The following is a 22,201-nucleotide window of genomic DNA, read 5'->3' as shown; positions in this document are numbered from 1 at the left end:
TTTTTCCTCCCATCCTCACTCAAGATCTCAATCTAATTACACAGCATTAAGTGGAAGAGTGGCAGCCATAGCCTCGACCCCGACGCTGAACCTTGGTCAACCTTTTTCCATCAATCTTGCCATCGTCTCCAAGCTCATCCTTTGATATTCTGCAACATGGTGAAATGCATCTAAACACGGTCCAGACCGAGCATACCTTAGAGCGGCATGTTTGTCAAGTTTGTTAAAAATAATGCTGTATCATGATGTTACCAAGGTTATGTCACTTTGCAACTTTACCAAAGCCATAAAATACAGAATTTAATGATATATTTAAATCTTGAACTATTTCAGAAATGGGAAATGTGACTGCTAGATCTACTAATAGTCATGTCTCCATGTGAAGAAACTCATTCATTTTTAAAAGATGTTTGTACCAAAGCACAGTAGCTCTATGCAAACCATTTTTAATATAGGGCGCCTGACCAAAATGAAACACAAGTGGAAGAACCACTTTCATTTTCAGTTTCATACACACCTTTAAAATAAAATGCATCACCATTTTGTCAGTCATTATAATACTGACACAGACAAAGAGAATTGTAAGCAGGAGAAAGATGTCTAGAGGTTACAAATCTTTAAATCCTCTGACAACTGACAAGATGTGGGTGAGAAAAATTAATCCTTCAAGAACTACTGCTGAGGTGCCCTTGAGCAAATCATTCCGTCCCCAACTGCCTCAACGGAGCTAATCGATGGCCAACAGCAGAGGACATAGAGGGTGTGCTCTAGGCAGGCATCAAGTGTCATTTTAACTAAGTGCAAAAGAATCAAAAATAAATCTATCATACAGCATTCATACTTGGATGGACAAATGATCTTACAAATGTATTATAAGGACATTTTTTAGCAAACAAGTAGCTCAAAAACTGACCATTTATCTATAAGATTAGATATGAACGTACTGTATTGCTCTGATTTGGGTCATGGCTTCAGTGCTGTACAGTGGTACTTCACTTGATTTCTATGTGCATGTGCTTTTGTGCTGCTACCAATCATGAGAATACACACAGTAATACACCGTTTCTCCATGAGGTGCACTTTAACTGATGAATAAAAAAAAAAAATCCCCATTGACCATTTAGCAGAGCAACCTTTGAAAGGCATGAAACCACTGCGGTCTTATTTTTTAAAAAGTAAAAAAAAAAATAATAAAAATTTTTTTAAAAAAGCTGAACATCTGATTCCAAGCATTCCATGAAGAAATAAAAGACTGAGAATGTTCTGTTATTATGCGAAGAATGTCTCCTCTCTTTTACTTTTTCGAGCATGCCTTCATTGTATGCAGAAGTGGCACAATACAAAGAGGGTGCCCCTAAATCAGTTAGATGTGCTGAGCTTAATGGTATCCACCATTTGTACATGAATTGAGATGCATCATGTTCTGAGAGTAGATTTGCAAAGTCAGATCTCACAGATGACGGTGTTTCTCCCAGTTTTTGTGGGATGTTATTGACAGTTTGTCATGCATTTGTGTCTGTGACTCAACTATGATGTATACTGGCAAGACAATGTTGCGTGAAACATTTAAACATTTTTCTGCATCTAGTTTTTTCTTGAATTTCCCTCGGGATCAAGAAAGTATCTATCTATCTATCTATCTATCTATCTATCTATGATCTATCTAATGCTTGTTAAAAAGCTGTTTACTAAGAAACTCATCTATTTATATCATATCTTGTTTTTCTACAGGCTACTTGAAGGAACAATGAGCTATTCAGTCAAATGTAAAGTACTTTGTCTTCCTCCAGTCAGTGACCCAAGCGTAAGTTTTAAATTCTTTATTCTTCCTAACCACTTTAAAAAAAGCATGTGGTAGTTGTGAAAACTTCATGGCCTACATTTAGAGCATGCTCACGGGAAAAACACAGAAACCAAGGTTGCGAATAACCCTGTGTACAAGTGAAGGCATGCCTGATAGCCTCAATATGCACAATAATAATTAAAGTATGAAAAACAACAGCTCAGACATACCTGTCTGGAGATGTACCAAAGACCCACTCAGTGCCATGTCACACATACTGTGCAAACTGTTTATATTCAAACACCAGTGTTTTTTTTGCATTTTCGTTCCTATGTTAATACCCAGAAAAAAAGTTTAAACACATTAATGTAATGTGCAACTGTCAAAAGCTAAAATTGTCTATTCATTAAAGGTTTGAACTAAGTCCCAGACATTTTAGGCTCCCGTTGTTTTAAAATCCATTAAAAACAGCTCACAGAGACATACTGCAGCCTTGACCTGAAACGATAAACATAAAACTGTTTACACATCTTACGAGTGTTATTTCTGGTGACAGTGAGGAATCAAAACAAAACTTAAGGCAAAGGGGAGACAACATCTAACTGAAGATCAGAACGCACGTCTTCACGTTCAAGTCCGGAAGAAATGAATCGCGCTTGATAAAAGTACGACTGCAGCGACTCGAGTCACAGAGTCAAGTTGAGAAAACAGCACAATAAAGAAAACAATTACAGATCACACAAGTCAAGCTGGTAGAGTGCCTGTGCAAGCCGTTTTTCCACGTATTTCGCAAAATATTACTTGGTGTCTTGCAACTGAACAGTAGTAGCTTTTAACAAATTGTCGGTTTGTTGGTATTGATTGTATAGACACTAAATGTATTTTACACTCTCTTACAGGCTTCTGCCATTATACAAAAGCTGCCAAGTTGGCAAAAACATATACATAAGGATTAACTGAGTTAGAGCTGAAAAGATTAATCACTCAGGTAATAGTCATTAAATAATTATATTAATTGTTTATGTCATTTCTTAAGTAAAAATAAAAAAAAAAACCAACTTAAATTTAAATGTAAAACTCGAATATTTTCTGGCTTCATTTATTATGATACCAAACTGACACAGAATTTAAAAAATATTTTTTTGATATTTTTTGGCCATTTGCTGACATTCTTGATTAATCGATAATGAAAATAATCATTAACTGCAAGCCCTAGTGTGAAGTGCATTTTTATACAAATAATTGCGCAAACCTGAAAGCTTCATAAGCAAGTCAGTGGCCGTCTTGGTACTGATGTCAGGACTGAAGAGGGAGGCTGTGGTTGGACCACTAGGACTGGATCTGACCCCGACTCCTACCCCAACGCCGGATAGGTCCAAGGAGTTGGCACTGCTGCTGGGACGGTCCCTGCACATGCTGAACGGCGAGAGCACAGCCAGATCTCTCTCCTGCGGCTCCTCCTTGATGTGGACGTGATTGGAGGAGGCCTCGTCCGGAGGCGACGTCTGCTGCTGAGTGTCTGAATGCAGCGGGGACACCTCCGTCCCCCTCAGGTCTGCGGAGCCGCTGTCACCCATCAGGGAGCCCTCGCCCTCTGTGTCGGTGGTGAGCTCCTCTTTCACCTTGATGTCTGTGCGGGGGAAGTGCTGGTGGCAGCGCATGTGAAGCTTCAGGCTGAAGTGACGGGAGGAGGTGAAGGGACAAAGTTCGCACTGAAACGTCTCACCCCGGTCCTGGTGCTGATGTACCTGGAAAAAGAGGACAGGTTTATGTGTCAAATCACTACTTCTTCTCTGGTGCTACGGGACATCAAGCGTAAAGATGGGATGGGACTCTTACGAGTGAGGTGCTACAACAAACTTGCAGTAGTGTTTAATTATGCCATGCAGAGGGTATATTACAACCTTAACTAGAGCATGCATATCCTTTAATATTAACAATTACATTCCAAGAGCCATAACAGCCACTAATTAAAGACAATGTGGGTGAGGATGGCAGGGGGTGCAGTGTCACAAGATGAAGAAACTCCACATCATCTCACCTTCATGTGGGACTTAAGATTGTCTTTGCGAGCACAGCGGAAAGGACACAAGGGACACTGGTGGCTTTTCAAGCCTGTGTGGATGACCATGTGTCTCTTCCAGTAGCTCTTGCGTTTGATGACCAGTCCACAAACAGGACACTGGAATGGTTTGCCACCATCCTCAGGAGAACCTTGAGGGTACAAAAAAAAAAACTGTTATCGTTTACAAGGAGCATTTAAGGAAATTTAAAAGTCAATCATCAGTCTTTCAGTGTGTGTAAACACGCACTATGCAGTTGAAATATACCTTTGTTACTGTTACAAAATAAAAACAATGCCTTTCCAAATAGCGACTATAGTATTCACAGATCTGGAAGAGACAACTAGTCCACACCTAATGGTGAAAACTATCAAGGAAAATGCCAGCTGGAAGCAATGGAACAGTGGAAGTATAAACACAAGCATGTTTTAGTATCGCGATTATTGTTGTTGGCTTCATATCCGGCATCCATTACTGTTTAATTGGTCTTATTAGAAAGAGGCATGATTGCATTACAAATTCTACAAGGGCCTGTCAGGATGGCTTCATAAGTATTCCAGTGCTGTTCCTTGAAAAACATCTGGTAATCAGTGTTTGGTGAAATTACTGTGCTCAGCCATTCATTGACCTGAGGTGTAAAACCTCGAGACTGCCTATTTGCAACAATAAACCGCCATCTGCGGCCCAGCCTCTCCAAGCACAGAACAGATCACAATGCAAAAATGACTTCTGCTTATTCTAAGTTGAGCTGAGTGAAGCGGAAACAAAACAGGAGAGAGGAAATTTGCACAAGTTTAGTACCTTCATCTTAGTACTTAACATGTATGTTTCCTCTGTAATCACAACAGTCCTTTAGAAAAAAAGAGAGAGCAAACTTTCCTCATACATTCAAAGTGTGCAACATATCCACGCAATACAGTTTTATAGTGGAACTGCCAAGGGACGACAATAAAACAAGACATGACAGTCAATAATCAAGGTCACATTTTTCAGTCTGGCGACCAAACAACTACCTGCATTTTTACAGCACTGCTCGACCTTGACGGCTCGCGGGTTAGAGCAGACCCCCTTTTTAGCATGCAGATCACAGAATATTACATCGACTGCCTCATCTGTCTGAAGTCAATTTGATCCAGCCATTTTAGATTTGGCGGGGTTGCGACACAATCCCTCAAAAGTGCCCATCCATCTCCCTGAAAACATTCTGTTCCCCCTAAAGGCTACTTAGTAAGCGCCTGCATTTGAAGCTTTCTCTCTTGCCATACGAAAGTGAGATCTTTGTGTGCACCCTTGTTTGGGTTATATGTCTACATTTGAATACCCACTTAGAGAATATACATGGCCATTTGTAAGCAACTGAGAGATAGAGCATGAGAAGGAAAGCAAAGAAGAGCGAAAGACTCTCTCTCTCTCTGTGTGTATGTGAGAGTGAGTGTGTGTGTGTGTGTGTGTGTGTGTGTGTGTGTATGCGCACACATCTGTATCCAGTCAGTGGAAAGTATGATGTGTTTGGCCTTAAGTCTGCTGTGCTGATCAGTGCAAAGGGCTCTGGTTAGTGGGGGTTGAAGCCAGGAGGAGGCTGCCGAGATGGATATGGACTCCAGGGCTCCCCACTGTGCTGAGCACACACTGACGGCCCCCTTTTGGCAGCACGCACATCCGAGCACAAACGAGCTGGTCTGGGAAGGCAGTGAGGTCTCAGTCGCAACCCCCCGTAGAGCCCACAGACCATTTCCCAGACTAGAAGGCCAGCCAGGGCTGTTTTCTCTCGGCTATGCTCTCTGCTCAGCTGACAGTTAAGCCGAGACTACACCACTTGCTACTTCAGCGCCAGTGAGGTGAGAACAAAACCATTACAAAACTAGAGAAAACATTTCATGGAAGTTCAGATTTGAAGTAAATCTGCTACTCCCCCTCACAATGACAGCACAGACATTGATCTTTTTTGTGTTGCAATTTCATTGATATTGATCTTGATTTATACTAGTACTAATTTGCATTTTATGACATAAGCACTGTTAATTTTTTGGTAAATGTGGAAGGGGAAAATATTTCTTGAACTTGTGATTTTGTTTTATTTGTTTTTAATAAAGGGTCATGGTGAAGGAAGATGAAAATTTGCCATAAATGAAAGGGAGCTGAAATGACCTTGTACCTTCATAGTCTCTTCATTCTGTACTAATATAACAGCATTTTATTTTGTTGAAGCTTCCTTTTCAGAGTTTAAGTGGCCTGATTCAGTGTGTAACACAAGGCAAACACTGAGTGTTTTTCTGGTTTCTAATTGTGTTTAAGCTGAGCTCTACTCAAATTTCTGGTATCTGGTACTGGTATGACAATTTTGATTAATGTACTTTTACTATGTGTACAGAGATTGCTATGCATAAATAATTATTTAACGTTACCTGCTTGGCTGCTGGGCTTGCCTCTGCCCTTTGGAGTAGAGGGCAAGAGCAATTCCAGGCTCTGGGTGGGTGTAGAAGGCGTGGAAGCCTTCTGGTTTTTGTCTAGCAAGGGTTTCACATCCTCTTGGAGGACCCCAGCAGTCGTCAAGGAGGAGCCATCCTTTTTGTCTGCCAACAGGTTTCCAGCTGCCCTGGCTGCCACCTCTTTGAGCAAGGCAGCAGAGGAGGTCATTGACACAAGTGAGAGAAAGGAACTGGCTGAGGCTTGGTGGTCAGTAGGAGCACTGGCCGTTGATGAAGCTTGGCTCCGCTCACTGACTTTCTTGGAAAGTGCAGCCAGAGTGGAGCTAGCTGACTGCGGACTGAATGGAGAGTTGAAGGCATCAAAGCGCACCACATCATCTCCTCGTCCACCCCCTCCAAGCGCGGGCACTGCAGATGAGGCAGAGGTGGAGGAGGACGACGAAGTTGTTGATGAGGAAGCGACGGCATTCTTATCTTGAAGTACAGCATTCGCTGCTGCTTTTAGCTTCTGGATTGCAGAGTCTGGGGACAGGCTCGAGCCGCAGGGTGTGGAGCAACTGGCTGGTGGCCATTTATCTGCAACACCTGCCCATACAAAACCACTGCCATTGGTAGGGGTGACAGAGTTAAATGGGTCAAGGGGCTCTTGCTTAATGTTTGTGATTGAGGGTGCCAAGGAGGCTGGGGAGGCTGAGCCGCTGTTGTTGTTATTGGCCAGTTTTCGGGCAAGAGCACTTAACTGCTGGGCATGGTGGGAAGATGGAGAGAGGGTCAAAGGAGGGGCTAGACCTATTGGAGGAGACTCTCCCCCAGCACCTCCCCTGGATGAGCGGCCCAAGAGCTCCCCAGTGTCAAGTTTCAGCGACCCAGCCTCTAGGAGACGCCGCAGGTTGCTGCTGAGGGGTTTTCCCAGGGCACGAGATGCTGCCTCACCATACAACGATGATACCACAGAAGAGAGCGTGTCCTGGGCCGAGAATGCACCTCCATCCAGTCCAAGAAGTTCCAAAGAGGCACGATGGACGGGTGTGGGGCAACCCAGTGAGCTCTCACCTCCACAGTTCTCTGCATCCCCAGAACCAGCACTGACTCCAGGCCGTTCATCAGGAGAGGAGCCCCTGGGCAGGAGGAGTTCATCCTGGGTGTCTCCGTAGGATGACGACTCTGAGCGTGTGTCAGAAGCATTCCCAAACCAGCCTTCTTCCTCCACAGGACCGTCATCAGGCCCTCCCTCCTCGTTGCTGTCCACATCTGGAACAGAAGAGAGAACATACAATTTACAGTGAGAGAACAGAAACAAATGCCGTGTAAACATCGGGAGAAATATATTACCATGTTGCTCTAATGAACAGCTGGCCTTTACAGTTAGTCTTTCAGCTAAACACTTGAATATAGAATTGCAAACATCAAACCCTTATTTACTGAGAGTTACGTCGAGGGAAAATTCATTGCTTCTGGCTGACACTGGATACATTTTAACACTGGAATTACACTTTACTATTCATTTTTATTAATTCCAGTCCTTGTATGTATGCTGTTGCAGAGAATTGGTGTTCTGTACCATGTGGAAACCTAATTGAAACCGCAATATTTAACATTCACAAACACTGTTGTCTGCCCAAATCCAAGTCAAATACCCAGTAAGAAAACTACTAAAATGACTAAAAGAAATTCAACCTCTTTCTTATATAATGGCAGCTTTCCATGAGGCGCATCCAAGATGTTTGAGTAATTTAGATTTTTCTGTCCTTTTTTAACCATATTTTTCCCACCCTTGGTCTGGAAGAGTCTAGTAAAGAGGTTACCATGACAACGGGTCCTTCTGGGAGGCTAGACAGCAAAGATTAGGGTAATGGAGGTTACAGAACTAGATTAATATTCATGAGCCTGCAGATACCACCGGGGAGCCAATAAGGATAGGGTTAAGGTCACCAAGGGTCATTAATATACACTTCATGTATCAATATTCATAAGCAAAACATTACAGCTTGCCAGACAAGGGCGAACAAAGAAAAGTGAATATTCCTGATACATATTAACAAACCTCCATAAGAATATGTCAAAAGCACCAAGTCTGGGCAAGGCAAAATGTCAAAACTGACTTTTTTTCTCCTCCTCTTTAGGTTACTGTACACAACCTCACAAACCATCTGATAAAAAGGAACTGGCTGAGATTTCTGACGAAAATGGGCACTCATACAGTTGCAAAAACATGAGGCAATGAAAGAATTATTTCTCACACACCAACATGTATCCACACACAAAGCTGTGTTCACCCTTGCGACCCTGACAGAGGCCTGGTGGGTCTGCTCTCTGTTTACAGGCAAAGGCAAAATGGTTGCCAGGCAACCCAGCCCAGCAACCTGTCGGGATCATTAGAGTTGGCTGACATCTGGCCAGCCGTGGTCCACAAAGGTGACTACGATCACAACCCACTATGACCGATGCTCTCCCGCTGCAACAGATATCACGCAGGCCTTACACACTTCCTAATGTCTCTGTCTCACATATACACGCTCCCAAGCTTCGTTTTTTTTTCCACAACACGTAACCAAAAGCTGACAGAAAAAGTCAGATGCCCAACAGATTATTTTACAATATTGTCCTAAGGGCTTTGCAAACTGTTTATAAACCTAAACAAACAATGCATGTAAGAGGCTTAAGAGCATAAACAACATACATGACCTTTCTCATTTCTTATGTCTGTCGTAAAGGTGAATGAAAACACCATAATGCATTGATTGTGAACCCAATGTCCCATGTTCCTTGAAGCCAGCTTGCCACCTGAGTAGGGTTAACAGGAAAGAAAGAAAGGGAGATGGCGAAAGAGCCAGTGAGTCATGCAGGGCAGGGCTTGACCCATTTCCATGTGACATGCGAAAAAGCAGCAAGAGCCACTAATGGCTCTAATGTGGTTAGAGGGAAATCGCTAGATTGCTGACCCAAGGTCTCAGCTTTGAGGCTGAACTCTCTTGCTTCCAAGGTTCACTCTTAAACCTCGGGGTTAGGTGCAACTGGATGCAACACTACACAACTAGGCTTCTGCCAGAGTGCAACAGTGGACTGATGCACTCAACTACCATGGCTTTGTGTGTCACAGACGAACCACCCCCGTAGGCGGAATGACATTTCCCAAGGTCATGGTCTCCGGCCCAAGCACTAAGGGGGCTTCGTCTGAGCTCTGCACTCGCTGCTGTATGCCCACTGCACGCACGGGAACAAACACATTCACGTGCATGCATATGTTCAAATTATGCAGCCAAGAATATGATTTAACGCTGGAGTCCTTCCCCCACTGCATTTATTTCTGACATGCATTCAACTGCTTTGCCTCCAGTATGTTGGCTGGCTCGGCGACAATAACTGCAACCCCCCCCCAAGTGATGGAAGCATGGAGATACGGGCCGGGGCGGCAAGCGTCTGCCACTGAGAGGGAACCATTTAGCGGTGTAATGGCGGGGATGACTTGCATGTTGAGACAAACAGCTGCGGGGTGCTCAGCAGTCTGGATCTGTTATCACTCACACATGGGTGATTCAGTGGTGCAGTGGCAGGGGATTTTCTCTCTGGGCAAGAGAGATGTATAGCGCCACCCCATCATAGACAAAGAAAGACAGCCATAACAAGTCAAGGTGCAGGCTGAGGCTACATAAAGAGAAGACTGTGAGACTTCAAGACTGCCTAGAATAAGCTGCCTTGAGATTGAACGCAGATGTACACTGAACAGCTAAAAATATTTTGATGTAGCACTTCTGTGTCTTACAGTGTTTGGAAACCTGTGTGTTTTGTTAACCTGTCACAAAAACGACACAGGGAGCTCACAGCCCGTAACTACAGCTAAAAACAGTTGGGCATTACAGGTAGTGTATTTGTACATTGTTTCACCATGCAGTGCTGTCAACAATCTCCATTTGTGAACTTGGCAGGATTACCTTGGCTGTGGCTTTTCTAGGTCATAAAGGAGTGCATGTATGCGTATGTGCATGCACATATATAAGACTTTAGTCAGCCAGATTTCCTTGTCACACAGAATGATCCCTGGTAAAGGGAAGAGCGAAGGGACTGGAGTGAAGGTAGGTCAGAAGGTCACCCACCACATGACTTGTGTGAGGCTGCTGACTAACATCTCTCTCTCCCTCATACACACAAACACACACACACACACACACAAAGCTATTCTGTGACTTAGCCAGGCATGAAAATTGGCCTCACTGACCCCAGGCTTGAGCAGGGTAGGGGGAGAGGAGACGGGAAGGCGAAGGAAGAAAGGGACAGATAGAAGGATGGTTAAGGGAGGGGCTGATTTGGCTGGGCAGAAAAGAAGAGGAGGCCATTAGCCGATTAAGGCTGGAGAGGGGTGCATCGATACTGTGCTGATGTCAAAATGAGAGCCATGCCCATGAGCTAATATAGCAATGAAAGTAAGAGAGGCCAAGAGAGAGGGAGCACAAGCTGCTAGAGAAAGGAAGTGCAGGTCAGGGAATCGCCAGAATCGCGAAGACTGCTGACCGCAAAGCCATAAAAAGTGAGATAACATAAAAGACTGCCACAACATAGCAGGAAATCTAAAAAATAGAAAAAAATCTGCAAAAATGATTAGTCGGACACTTCCCCTTTACGAGGAGGAGTGGGAGATGGTGGCGACGTTTGCACATGTGTGTCTGTGGGGGTGGGTTAAGAACGTAGAGCAGGGGGTGAGGACATAGGAAGGAAGGCAGTAGCATGGATTTAGTGAGGAAGGAGCCACGGCAGTAATTAAGTGTCCGGCTGGGCCCTGGCGGGGGTTGCCAGGGCCGCGGGCTATGCTAATGAGCACACCCGGCGGTCAGGGCTGCCTTATTAGCGCCTGCTGGACAATATGGTTGGAGAGATGCTCTACTAGCAGGCTCACATCTCTGCAAATGACTAACCGTTCTCCCGAGGAGGAAGGTAATTCCATTAATTGGGACATACTGGATCAGGATCACTTCCCTTCACTTTCACATAGTCTCTCACTTGAGTGTTGGGGTCAACGTCTGTCCATCTTTGGTTTGAGACAGATTACATTCATAATTTACTCATGTAGGGAAGCTTTTATTGCACTTACACTAATGTTATGAGTTGTCAAGAACCTCAGCAATGCCATTATCACCTGTCGCTCTTCTGCTCCACCTCGTATATTTATACAGCAATACAAGACAAAACAGCATGACTGGCCAATCAGTTTAACACTTAATAAGCCTAATTTCCAGACAGGCTATCAGCTGAATGAATACACTCAACATGAACTAGACAGTGCATATGAAATACAGAGAAACAGAATCAAGTGCTGCACTGATCTTGACATATCAGAATATACATCCTCAGCGACTTCTGAACTTCAGAGGCAAAGTCCCTCTGCTCTTGGTAGGCCCAAGGGAATTATTTTGGAAAAAATGTCACTTAATAACTTTATTAAACCATTAAATGAGGCAACATTGCTTAAGGGACTGATGGGTGCGTAGTCTTTCTAATCCAAGTTTTATGACCGACAAAAAAAATATGTGTAATTCGTGGCACAAAAAAAGGATTTGTCTCCCACCACTAACTACCATACATATTTTCTGAAACAGCTCATGGTGGTCCACCAAAAGGTAAAGGACATGGCACCTCTATAGCAGGGAGGATAAGCAGAAAAGAGAAGAAAGTGGAAACAAACTTTCAAACATTTAAAAATTAAGGAGTGAATGGATATTTTCTCCATTTCAACTCCAGCTACATCCATTATTTTATTTTAAATTACGATTTTGGCCTCCAACAATAATGAAAATAAGATAACAGCGATAAAACAACTATTGCGACCCATTTTGTTTTACAATGACACTCTTGTTTTGTCTTTTGCCACAAATCCAGTGAACCTCTTTACGTGCGCCTTCACCCCTCCTTAAAAGACCGACTCACTCAGCCAAGCTGTGGCATGTTTAGTTCAGCTTGAGCCAAGATGATGGAAAGAGAGCCTTTGCTCAACAAGAAAGGTAAAACCATTTCAGCTGCTACACAGGAAGATATCACATGGTGTGCTGGTGCGCATGTACACGCAAACAAAGTGAGCTTGTGTTGGGAGAGCAGACAGGGACCATCATTACACACTGTGGCAGTCTCAAAACCTCATACAAATAAGTTAGATGAGAGTCTAAACATATGACAGCTTGCGGGGCACGTATCAGCTCTCTGCAGCGATCGCTGTGTGTGCGTTATGTGCCTGGAGTTGACAGTGTGTCGCTGGTCGCCAAGCACAATCAGTACTGACTGAGTTAGAGAGAACTCAGACGTATCACACAGATAGAAACAAATAAAAAGATCAGGTGAAGCCATCGATGCTGCTGTGCATAATACTTTTTTTAAAAAAAAATGTTCTTCAGGTGAATTGTTTTTAAACTTCAAGGAAATCCACTTTTGAAAAGAAATTTTCAAGCTATTTCAAAGCTTAACTGCATGTTTCCAAAGTCAGTGAGTAGCTGTGCTAAATAACTGTGATTGTAACTGTGACGAAAATAACTGTGATTATGATTTTTTTTCCACAATCAAGCAGTTCTACATTACTGTCCCTGTCCAGCTCATAATCTGTGACAAAAACATAAAGAGCCCATCTTTTAGTTGGAATCTGAGGTGAGGCGATATTCTCAGTGAGGATCAGAGTTCAGGCAGCAGGGCTATATATAATGGCGGCTGAGTCGTATTGAAATGTAGTGCAAATTACCATCTGTGTATTTTCGGCCTTGGCCTCCGTGGTTTGTGGGTACTTTGGGCGGCATGCCAGAGGTGAAACAGGAAGGAGAAGTGTTCTTGGAAGAGAATGAGACGACTGAGAGCTCCAGACCTCTGAAATTCCTCATTGCAGATGAAGTGCACTTTACCCCCCTGGTTTATTTTTCCCTTCCATTTTTAGCATCTTGTGTTTAAAAAAAAAACAAAAAAACTTGCTCATAACCTCAAATGTGTCATCAAAACTATGGATCTAAACTGCTGTAGGGAGAGAAATGCTATGTCTGTTGCATCTTTACAGCATTAACTGACACATAGTTTACAGGAGAGAACAACTAACTCTGATTAGTGACTCTACTGTCCCCACCCTTAAAGTTACTGTTCATGCCCCTGCTTTGGACACCATATTGTGTTGAACCTGTGTTTGTATCATAGCATTATGAGAATGGTTGCATTATTAAAATATAATCCATTGTGTAGTTATGTTGTTGTGACATCTGGGCATGGGTGTTGGATGTACTACTGCATTTTTATTACTGCATTTTTATAAAATGAATAAAAGATTGGTTTAATCTAAATTCAGATTTATTTGCAGTCAAGTATATAAATTCAGCTCAGTTGTAGTGAGCTGTTTTCCAACACTGCTGAAAAGGCAGTCAATTTACATTGCATAGCATCCTGATACAAGTGTCTGAATATGGTGAGTCCATCATAGCAAAAGCTTGCGTGAGTACCTAATCGCCCAGGAGGACACATTTACTGCAATTTTAAAATGTTTTCATCTCATTTAAGAGCACCCTCTGTAAGAGGGTAATCTCACTAAATGATTAGGATTACCATTCTAACAATAATCTACATTCCCGGCCTCAAGCAATCTGCATTACCCAGCTAATGACACTAATTGGTGAATGAAAATGGGCCAGTGGTCACTGTCATAGTCCCAACAGCACCAGCATGTTTGAAACGTCCATCACACACAAGACTGTCAAATATCTACTCAGATCCGTCTATCAATCCTCATTTCAACCTTGTGACAAAGGGTGGTGATTTTCTAATTACTGAACTATAGAATCCATGGAGACTTTCAAAATCATGGTTGTATATTGAGTACCTTTTTCTTCAGAGCACTACATTTTTTGACATCCTACCCAACTGGCAAAATCAAATATGCTTTTAGCCTTGATAAATGTGGAGAACTGCAACATCTTATGAAAACAAAGTAATAACTAAAAGGCATAAGAATCCACAATGCTTACACACCAGTGATGTGTTAATGTTGGTCAAAGAGGCCTGAGGGCATACAGACATGAACCTGACCAAAACCAAAACAATTTCAGAAAACAGATTCTACTTCTCTGTGGGCAGATTTGTAAAAATATATTTTGATTTTATAACCTCTTTTACTTAGAAATATGTGTGCTTAGTTGACATTACACAGCCTGTGTCAACGTATCACCACACTTTGCGTGTCTTCTATTTCACCTTTGGCGGCGTCTAATAGCAAACTTGAATTCCTTCTCAACATGTCTGTACAGTTTACCCGAGTGCTAAATGTAAAATAAAAAATGTTGACTGTCACTCAGGAGCTGTGGGCCGGCTTCTGCGTATGGTGTTATCAGGGGTCAACATTAAAGTTCTTTTTTCACAAGTGGGTCAAAATTCTAATCACCCAAAGAAAATTTATACTTGCCCCAGCAGAAATTTTATTTATTTATTTATTTCAGCAGCTAATAAATAACAAATAAAGACTAAAGTTAAATATTGTGTTTAATTTTATCCACCTGGCTCTCAAATTTGTGTCAAACTGTGCAACAACATTTGGAGTTTCACTTACATCCTCTAATGCCACCTACTTAACTCCTGTTTGTAAAATGACTGAAATGTTAGCTCGCATATCACCTCATAAATGCCTATACCTGCTGCCAATTTCTCACGTGCGCCCAATCTATACTGCGCATGTGTTGCTCTCAACAGAGAAGAGAGGAAACCGTGTGGGAGTGTAGTCCATTTGCGTGCCCACTTGAAGAGCAATACAACACCAAGTGACTGCATGGTGATTCAAGTCTTTGTACTCCCTCGTGGTTTAAAGTATCTTTATTCAAGGTTCAAGGGTAAAAGGTATATTGTTAAGTTTATCACGACGCCGATCAGTCTCTCTTCCATCTTCACAGCCGTTCAGTAAACAATGGAATGATATAATGCTTCATGTGGTCAACAAGGTTTTTCTTCCTACTGGGGTCTTCCAGTCCTGTTCATTTGGTTTACAGCATATATGCTCTATTGCCATGTCATGCAGTCCTACATGAAGGCAGTGATATTTGACCAAAAAAAGATCAGTGACATACAGAGCAGTGTCCAGTTAAGTGAATGCGCAGCTTAAAATCAGACAGATTAAACCTAGTTATCACGACAAGCGTATGATATGCACGATAAATATCCCAAGCACATTCATGTGTTCATGACAGGAGGCAATCTAAATAGCTCTCTGAGCTACTGGATCCTGGAGGGTGGCACTGTGACACAGTAAAAAAAAGCAAGGATTAACTTGCTAAAGGGAGAAAATTTCAACTAGCATAAATATATTATAAAATTCACTGTGATATCCATTTTCATTTGATTCAAATTTTCAACATAAATTGCGGTGCTGATGAAGCAATACTTGAGTTCAGTTCATCAGACTGGGCTGCCTTACAGAAAGGGGTTGGGAACTACCGTCCCGAGGTTGGTGGTGTGGACAATCAACTGGCCCTGGGTCAGCACCTTACTGGAGGCTTATCCTGTAAAACTCTGTGCCAAAATGCTGTATTTCATTATGAATTACCATTCATTGCTTGCAGTGTTTTTGGTAATGATGAGTCATACTTTCTTTTTTAATTGAATCTGCTTTATAAGCGCTGATTCAAGCAGCAGTTAGAAAATCTCAGACGTCATGTCTGACAAGTTTGTAAACTCCTCTTTTTTAAAAGCAATTCTATGAATGTACAGTTCTTTATTGAATAAAGAAGAAAAAGTACAAGATAATTTGACTAACAACAGCTACAATCTGTGGGTCAGCATACGGCACCACTACTGCTTTGAAAATTTAAAGAAAAAAAAAAGCATTAAAGGTTAAAGGTCAAATGCAATACGTAATGCCTTCACATGGTTACTCTTGCATTCACTGGATATCATTTATTAGTTTGTTGTTAAGTAAGTTAACATTCCCTGGTATAAGTATACAAAATAGCACCTGCCGGTGTATTTACAAAATGGCTAAACAGTGCATGCCAAACAATGCAAGGAAATAACCTCAAAAAAGATGAGCATGCTGGGGTTTTTATCAGCAAGGTGTCTGTGAGGGGTACTGCTGAGCATCAGAAATCTAATCCAAGCATTTAAAATTCTACTCATGAAAAGTCATTTGGTCACATGGGTTTGGGAAGTGCTACATTTCTTCATATATTTTCTTGTGGCATTGTTCCTTTTTCTATGTTCTAACCTTTATTGCTTTAGTCTACATACTTTTTTAGGTTTAGGTTTTTAGGCCTCTGTGCTTTTTAATTGCTCTACTGTACCCGCGCTTACATGCTAAAGACACAAAACAACATTGCTTTGTTCTTAGTACAGCACAAATGTAATCCATCCTAAATGTGTAATAATATTTTTATTGTTATCATGAATCATAACATAACACTATCATATAAAGCATGAAACATTTTGCTCACATTTATTGTGGATAAAAGCCAGATACCATGCATCTGACTTTCATTTTCATGAACTAATTACTAAAAACTAAACACTCTGCACTCACAGTTTTTTCACTGGTTTTGACTGATGGATTTAGGAACATATGTAGCTACTGCTGATACACATGAACAAGTTTTTGTAAATTTCCTGAAAATTAACTTATTAAGAGAAAGAAAAAACATTTCATAGATTGCTTGAGAAATGGGGCTCATTGCCATTACTGTGTGTAAATGTTCTATAATACATACCAATCTCTTGACTGTGTGAAAAGGAGCTGTTCATATTCGTCAAAATCTGAGGCGTCTTTCTCATAGGAATAGGCCTATGTGGGTGGCATCCTTCTTTGTTAAAAACTGAATACAGGCAAACGCATGTGACACAATTAAAAAACACCACATATGGTAGAAAAAACTTTCGTGCACGTCTGAAAAATGCAAGAAACTAGGCCTTTGAGACATAACTGGTCACAACTACAAAAAATCTTTTTCTAAAATGCTGGATTGCTCGCTTAAAACGCACTTGGTGGTGATACGTTTTGACTGACTTAATCAGATTAATTTGCTGTGATGCTATGACTGTTTTAAAGGGTACTATACATACATACTGGCACACTAACAAATCCAGAAGGCATGATGATAACCAGTTTATTACAACTCCTGCGTTGAGACACAACAGCAGTTTTTGTCTTTTTTACATTTTACATTTTCCTCTTCTCAAACACGGAGTAATTAGCATATACCCGCTGTTCAACTAACACAACTCCCTAGCGTATTTGCTTTATATCAGGCAAAACTGTCATGAATACAGCTCAGATTATCATTTCGTGTGGTTTTGAAAACTAATTACCTGACATATAAGTCAGATCCCATCATTTTTTCTTCCGGTTGACAAAGTAACCTCATTCAACCAAGACGTGGATGTCGCGCTCGCATTCTCAAGCAGACAGGGTACATTCTTTGGAACAAGTGCGAAAAGAACAGGCCATCACCCTGCTGTGTAGTTTTTCTGGCATACTGAAGCTCCTCACAGAGGTGATTGTGTGTCTGTGGAAGAGAAGTGAGAGAGAGAGTAGGAGGGTGGAAGGTGGGAGTGTGTACAGCGTCCATGTATTGTTTGTAAATCGCCCTACTGGCAAAAGGGACACTCGGCTCTATAGCAGCCAGTCCACCCAGGGATACAAAGCAAGGTCTGGTGGAAGGTGGGGGTAGAGTGAGAGGTAATTCTATATGTGCATGTATGTATGGGGGACAGTGTGTTAGAACGATGGAGGCAGTGTTTATTAGAGACACCGAGAATGGAGGCCAAGGGAGCATGAGCAGAGGAGCGAGAAAGACGAAAGAGGGAGGGAATCTTGAAAATTCAGAGGGGGGTGGAGAAGATGCCTGTTTTAATGGTGGTACTGCTTTGACGGCTGTTTGGCAGAGGCGCCCAGGGCAGTGCCTGCTTGGATTTCAGCCTGTCACTTAGGACAGGGACACTAATCAACATTGGTCCCGGTCCCTCCGCCAGGAAAGGGGGAGCACTTTCAGGCCATTATTGGAAAAAAAAAAAGGAAAAGAGGGAGCAAGAGAGGGAGAAGAATTGCTGTGGCACAGCAGGAAATGCTAAACGCTAACCTCATTTACATGCAGGTCCATGGAGGATGGGGGGAGAGCTTATTCCGTTTCCAATCTCCATGTTAAATGCTGGCCAGGGCAGCTGATGGGAATATCGAGGCATTGTTCGCCCCATGCTGCTCTTTCCCTCTCCGTTACACCAATACCTGCCTCGCTTTCTTCAAAGTATAAAAAAAAGAGACTTTGCCTCAGTAATTTCAATCTTCAGCTGAAATCTATATGAACCTGACATGCGATGTATGCGGCTGTTTACTTTGTGCAGATTGTGTACCGCAGCCCTCATACGTCTATCTGTTCTGTCATAACCAGGTTGTGACCTGAGGCTGCCGCATTCAAAGCCATCCTTCACCCACTGAGTCTGTCTGTGGCATAATGATTGCTATGACAACCATCACTTAAAGCCACGGGTAGGTGGAGGAGAGATGTCAGCTTCTCGTCTCCTCTTCTGATGATCTCATTTCTGGCTGGCAGGTACAACAAGGTCAAACCACTGAAACTGGCAAAGTGGCTGCTTGCTACATGCAAATGACAGAACTGAGTTTCCAAACAATTACATTGGCCTGTCCAAATCGACATGGGGCTAAGCTATGAGAACCACAAAGTGGAGAATCTTTTATTTAAAAAAAAAAAAAAAAAAAATCACAGGAGTCAGAGAGAATGAGATGTAGAGGGAGGGATGCCTGTCTTTGGCCAGCTATGAGCACAAAGTCTGGCTGTGCGTGCCAAATGAGGTTTTTAAACGGTTTTTCTGGGAGGATTTGTGCTAATCTAGAAAACCTTCTGGAGGAAGTGCAAATACATCTGCTGCTGACCACTCCCCTGTAGAGTATGAGGGATTAATGGCATGGCAATCTGAAACAACATGGCCACCATTCAAAACACTCATGGGCAATGGGAACATACGGGCAATCATGAGCTGAGCCATCTGATTGAGCTCTTTTTAGAGTTGCTTGCTACCTAAATTCATTCATTTATTTATTATCTTGCTCTGCAAGCCCTGCCAGCTTCATTTGTTTCTGCTCATGGTTATGGTTCTTACAAGTACCATAAACTACAGGGCTCCTCAATCACAATGAAATATCCAGTGATTAACTAATCTCATTGACACCACAAGGGCAAAACCAAGTGAAAATGCTCTTGGTAAACAATCACAGTTTGAAACACAAGTCCCATTGTGTTTTTAATGTATGAGGAGATGCTACGACTACATTGCGCTAATGGGGAAGCCTCCTCTGCAGCGCTGAATTAGTCAAGAGGCTCACCTGTGTTTTCAGCATCATAAATAACCTCACACGGCACTGACAATGGCTTTCTCAGAGATGACATCACATCAATGATTTTAACTTCTCAGGACTTTTGTCCCGCAGCCAAACACTTCCACTCTCCTTTAAGAGATGATATATTGTTTCCCTAGAGAGCTGTCACTGCCTTATGGTCGTACCATCCTGTGTCTGTAACAGCCCCCCCACCCAATCTTCTGTACTTTTAATCTCCCTATAAAACTGATCCTACAGCCCAAAAAGCTGCAGACACACAGCTGTTAGCCTGTCTAGTTAAAGACATTAGCCTGTGTCTTGCTCTTGACTGGCTAAACGTGCAATGTGGAAACACTTCCACACCGAGAGGAGAGAGGGGTTTGCCTGGCTAGTGCCCTATACGCTAACTACAGGCAGGCTGCAGTTAACGAAAATATCTGTGTGCATATGTGTGTAAGAGGCCTCCTGCCCTCCTCTACCCACACAGGAAGTGAGGTCATCTCATAGCACTGCGGTGTGCAGAGTGCATTCAGCAAGGACGACAAAGATCAACATATTGGCCAAAAGCCATTTTGGGCCCCCCAGCAAATATACATACCGACACTGGATTACCACATTTCAAAAAGCAGCTTTATAGACAGTTCATGTATAACATGTTAAAGCAGTATGTTCGCAAGTAAAGAAACGCAGAAAGAAAGCAGAAGCCAAAAAAACCTTAAGTCATGTGCCACCTTATGCCCAAAACTTCCAAGTTTCATTTAATAGTTGAAGATGTACCACATGCTCCACAATTTAATCGCAGCCCACAGGCAATGGTCTTTCTTCTAAGACAATTGAGAAAGTTCTTTAAATCTGCACAATGTAATTTTAGCGTCTTTCTAAGAGTGAAACGTGAGTCCAACAATAAATCACATCCCAGTTTAGAGCAGGCGTCTGGCACGACTGGCCGGCTTCAGCTCCCCAGACCACTACCTCCTCCACCACTGCTTTGTCCTCCTCCTCCTTCTCGTCCTCCTCCTCCTCCTCTCCTCTCATGCTCTCCATCCCTCATGCCTGTTAAAGGCTCGTCCTGCAGGGCCTGGATGCACTTGTGTGGTACAACAACAGAGAAACCGCCCAAAGCTCTTAACAGCTCTTCCTCTCCACTTCCTCCCTCCCTCCATCTCCACTGCTACCACCACCAGCTCCTCTCTCCCTCTCCACTCTGCTCTGTCTTTCCCAGCTGCACCGGCGAGCTGTTCCGTATGAACTGCTGCCAGCTGAAAGCCTGCTACTCCTGTGAGATTGCTATTACTCAGTGCAAGCAGGGCTCTGCGTAGCCAAAGGGCTGCTCTCCGAGCTGTAGATCTCCATGTTGTGACTTGTCAACACGGGAAAAATCGTTACCAAGGCTGAGGCACTTCCATTCCACACAGAGGGGGTCTGATTGAGACCAGGCAGACAGGCAGGTACTGTACTAGAGGTATTAGGACAACTACTGTTACCTGATTTTTGTGCTGTAGAGGATTTTCTGATCAAAGAAGGCACACTGAAGTTATCAGATAACAAACATCTGAAGATAAAGCTACATTTCCACAGTGAATTCCAACTAAAGATATTGATATTGAGTTATGCACTGATAATCAGATGTCAGCATTTTAAAAGTTGAACATGCTGGTGTAAAACTGACAAAATATATGATTTACATCGGGAAGCACAAGTATCAAAAATCTGACAGAGTATTCAGTAGTAACTTTGATATGCAACAAACCCATTTTAAAGGATATCCAAAAAGTATTCAGATTCACAGGGTAAACGACACCTTCTGAATGTCAAACTCCCACTGGATGTATAAAATGGACATAATATAACAATATTCAACAGTTAACTAAACACATTAAAATGGTCAAAACATTGCTTTTCTTAAATAAAGATGCTTCATTACTGTTTTGTTGCTTTGCCATTAAATAAGTGAGCTACTTAAAAAGTTTTGGGTGTCTTAAGATGTCCAGGGCACAACTAACCTCTTTCATGGACATAGAAGCCCTTCATCATGTCTTGTGCTGAATACTAAATCATTAAACACTCAGGTCTCCTTCTGGTGACCTCAAGCATTTTCTAATCAAGAAAATTTGTGGTTTATGAGACAAGATAAAAGCAACAATTTAGGGGTCTAACAGTATGCAAAATTCCTTTTCAGGTGAAGGTTATGCGTGTTTTTGGTACACAGAGGAAACAAAGACATGGGCCTTAATTCTTACTAAGGATGTATAGCTTTGTTGTTGTTTGTTTATTGAAAGAAAAAAATACAGACCTTTATTTGTGTTTATTTTGTGCAATTAAAAGTGAGTGAAAAGAAGGTGAAATTTTGGGAAATCTGCTGTGAAACTGAAAAAAAAAATGACAATGCTTATTCTTGCTGTTAAAATAACATCACACAAACATTCACATGCCTGAATGTGTAGCAGGAGGCAGCCTAAACACCACAGAGAAAAGGCCTCGCACCCAAGTTGGATAACTGACACACTCCGGTCATGCCACCACAAATGAGTTAGCCTGTTCGATATAGCTATTTGCACAGAGTTTGTGTCTCACCCATTTGAGTTCTGGTTTCTGACTTACTATG

At 42.3% G+C, this 22,201-nt stretch overlaps 1 protein-coding gene across 2 annotated transcripts in view; it reads right to left on the bottom strand.

Moving 5' to 3' along the window:
- Nucleotides 1-22,201, bottom strand: part of znf827 (zinc finger protein 827) — a 63,132-nt gene that overhangs the window by 35,235 nt on the left and 5,696 nt on the right. For both annotated transcript variants that reach the window (XM_046415572.1, XM_046415562.1), the window contains exons 2-4: nt 6,252-7,526; nt 3,825-3,997; nt 3,036-3,531 (exon numbers count right to left, since the gene is read on the bottom strand). In XM_046415572.1, the coding sequence (XP_046271528.1) occupies nt 3,036-3,531; nt 3,825-3,997; nt 6,252-7,526 (1,944 nt within the window). The remainder of the gene's footprint in view (nt 1-3,035; nt 3,532-3,824; nt 3,998-6,251; nt 7,527-22,201) is intronic.

Source organism: Scatophagus argus, chromosome 2 (genome assembly GCF_020382885.2).
Source record: "Scatophagus argus isolate fScaArg1 chromosome 2, fScaArg1.pri, whole genome shotgun sequence".
NCBI lineage: Eukaryota > Metazoa > Chordata > Actinopteri > Scatophagidae > Scatophagus > Scatophagus argus.
Note: the sequence above shows the minus strand (reverse complement) of the source record. Positions and strands in the feature narration are given on the sequence as shown.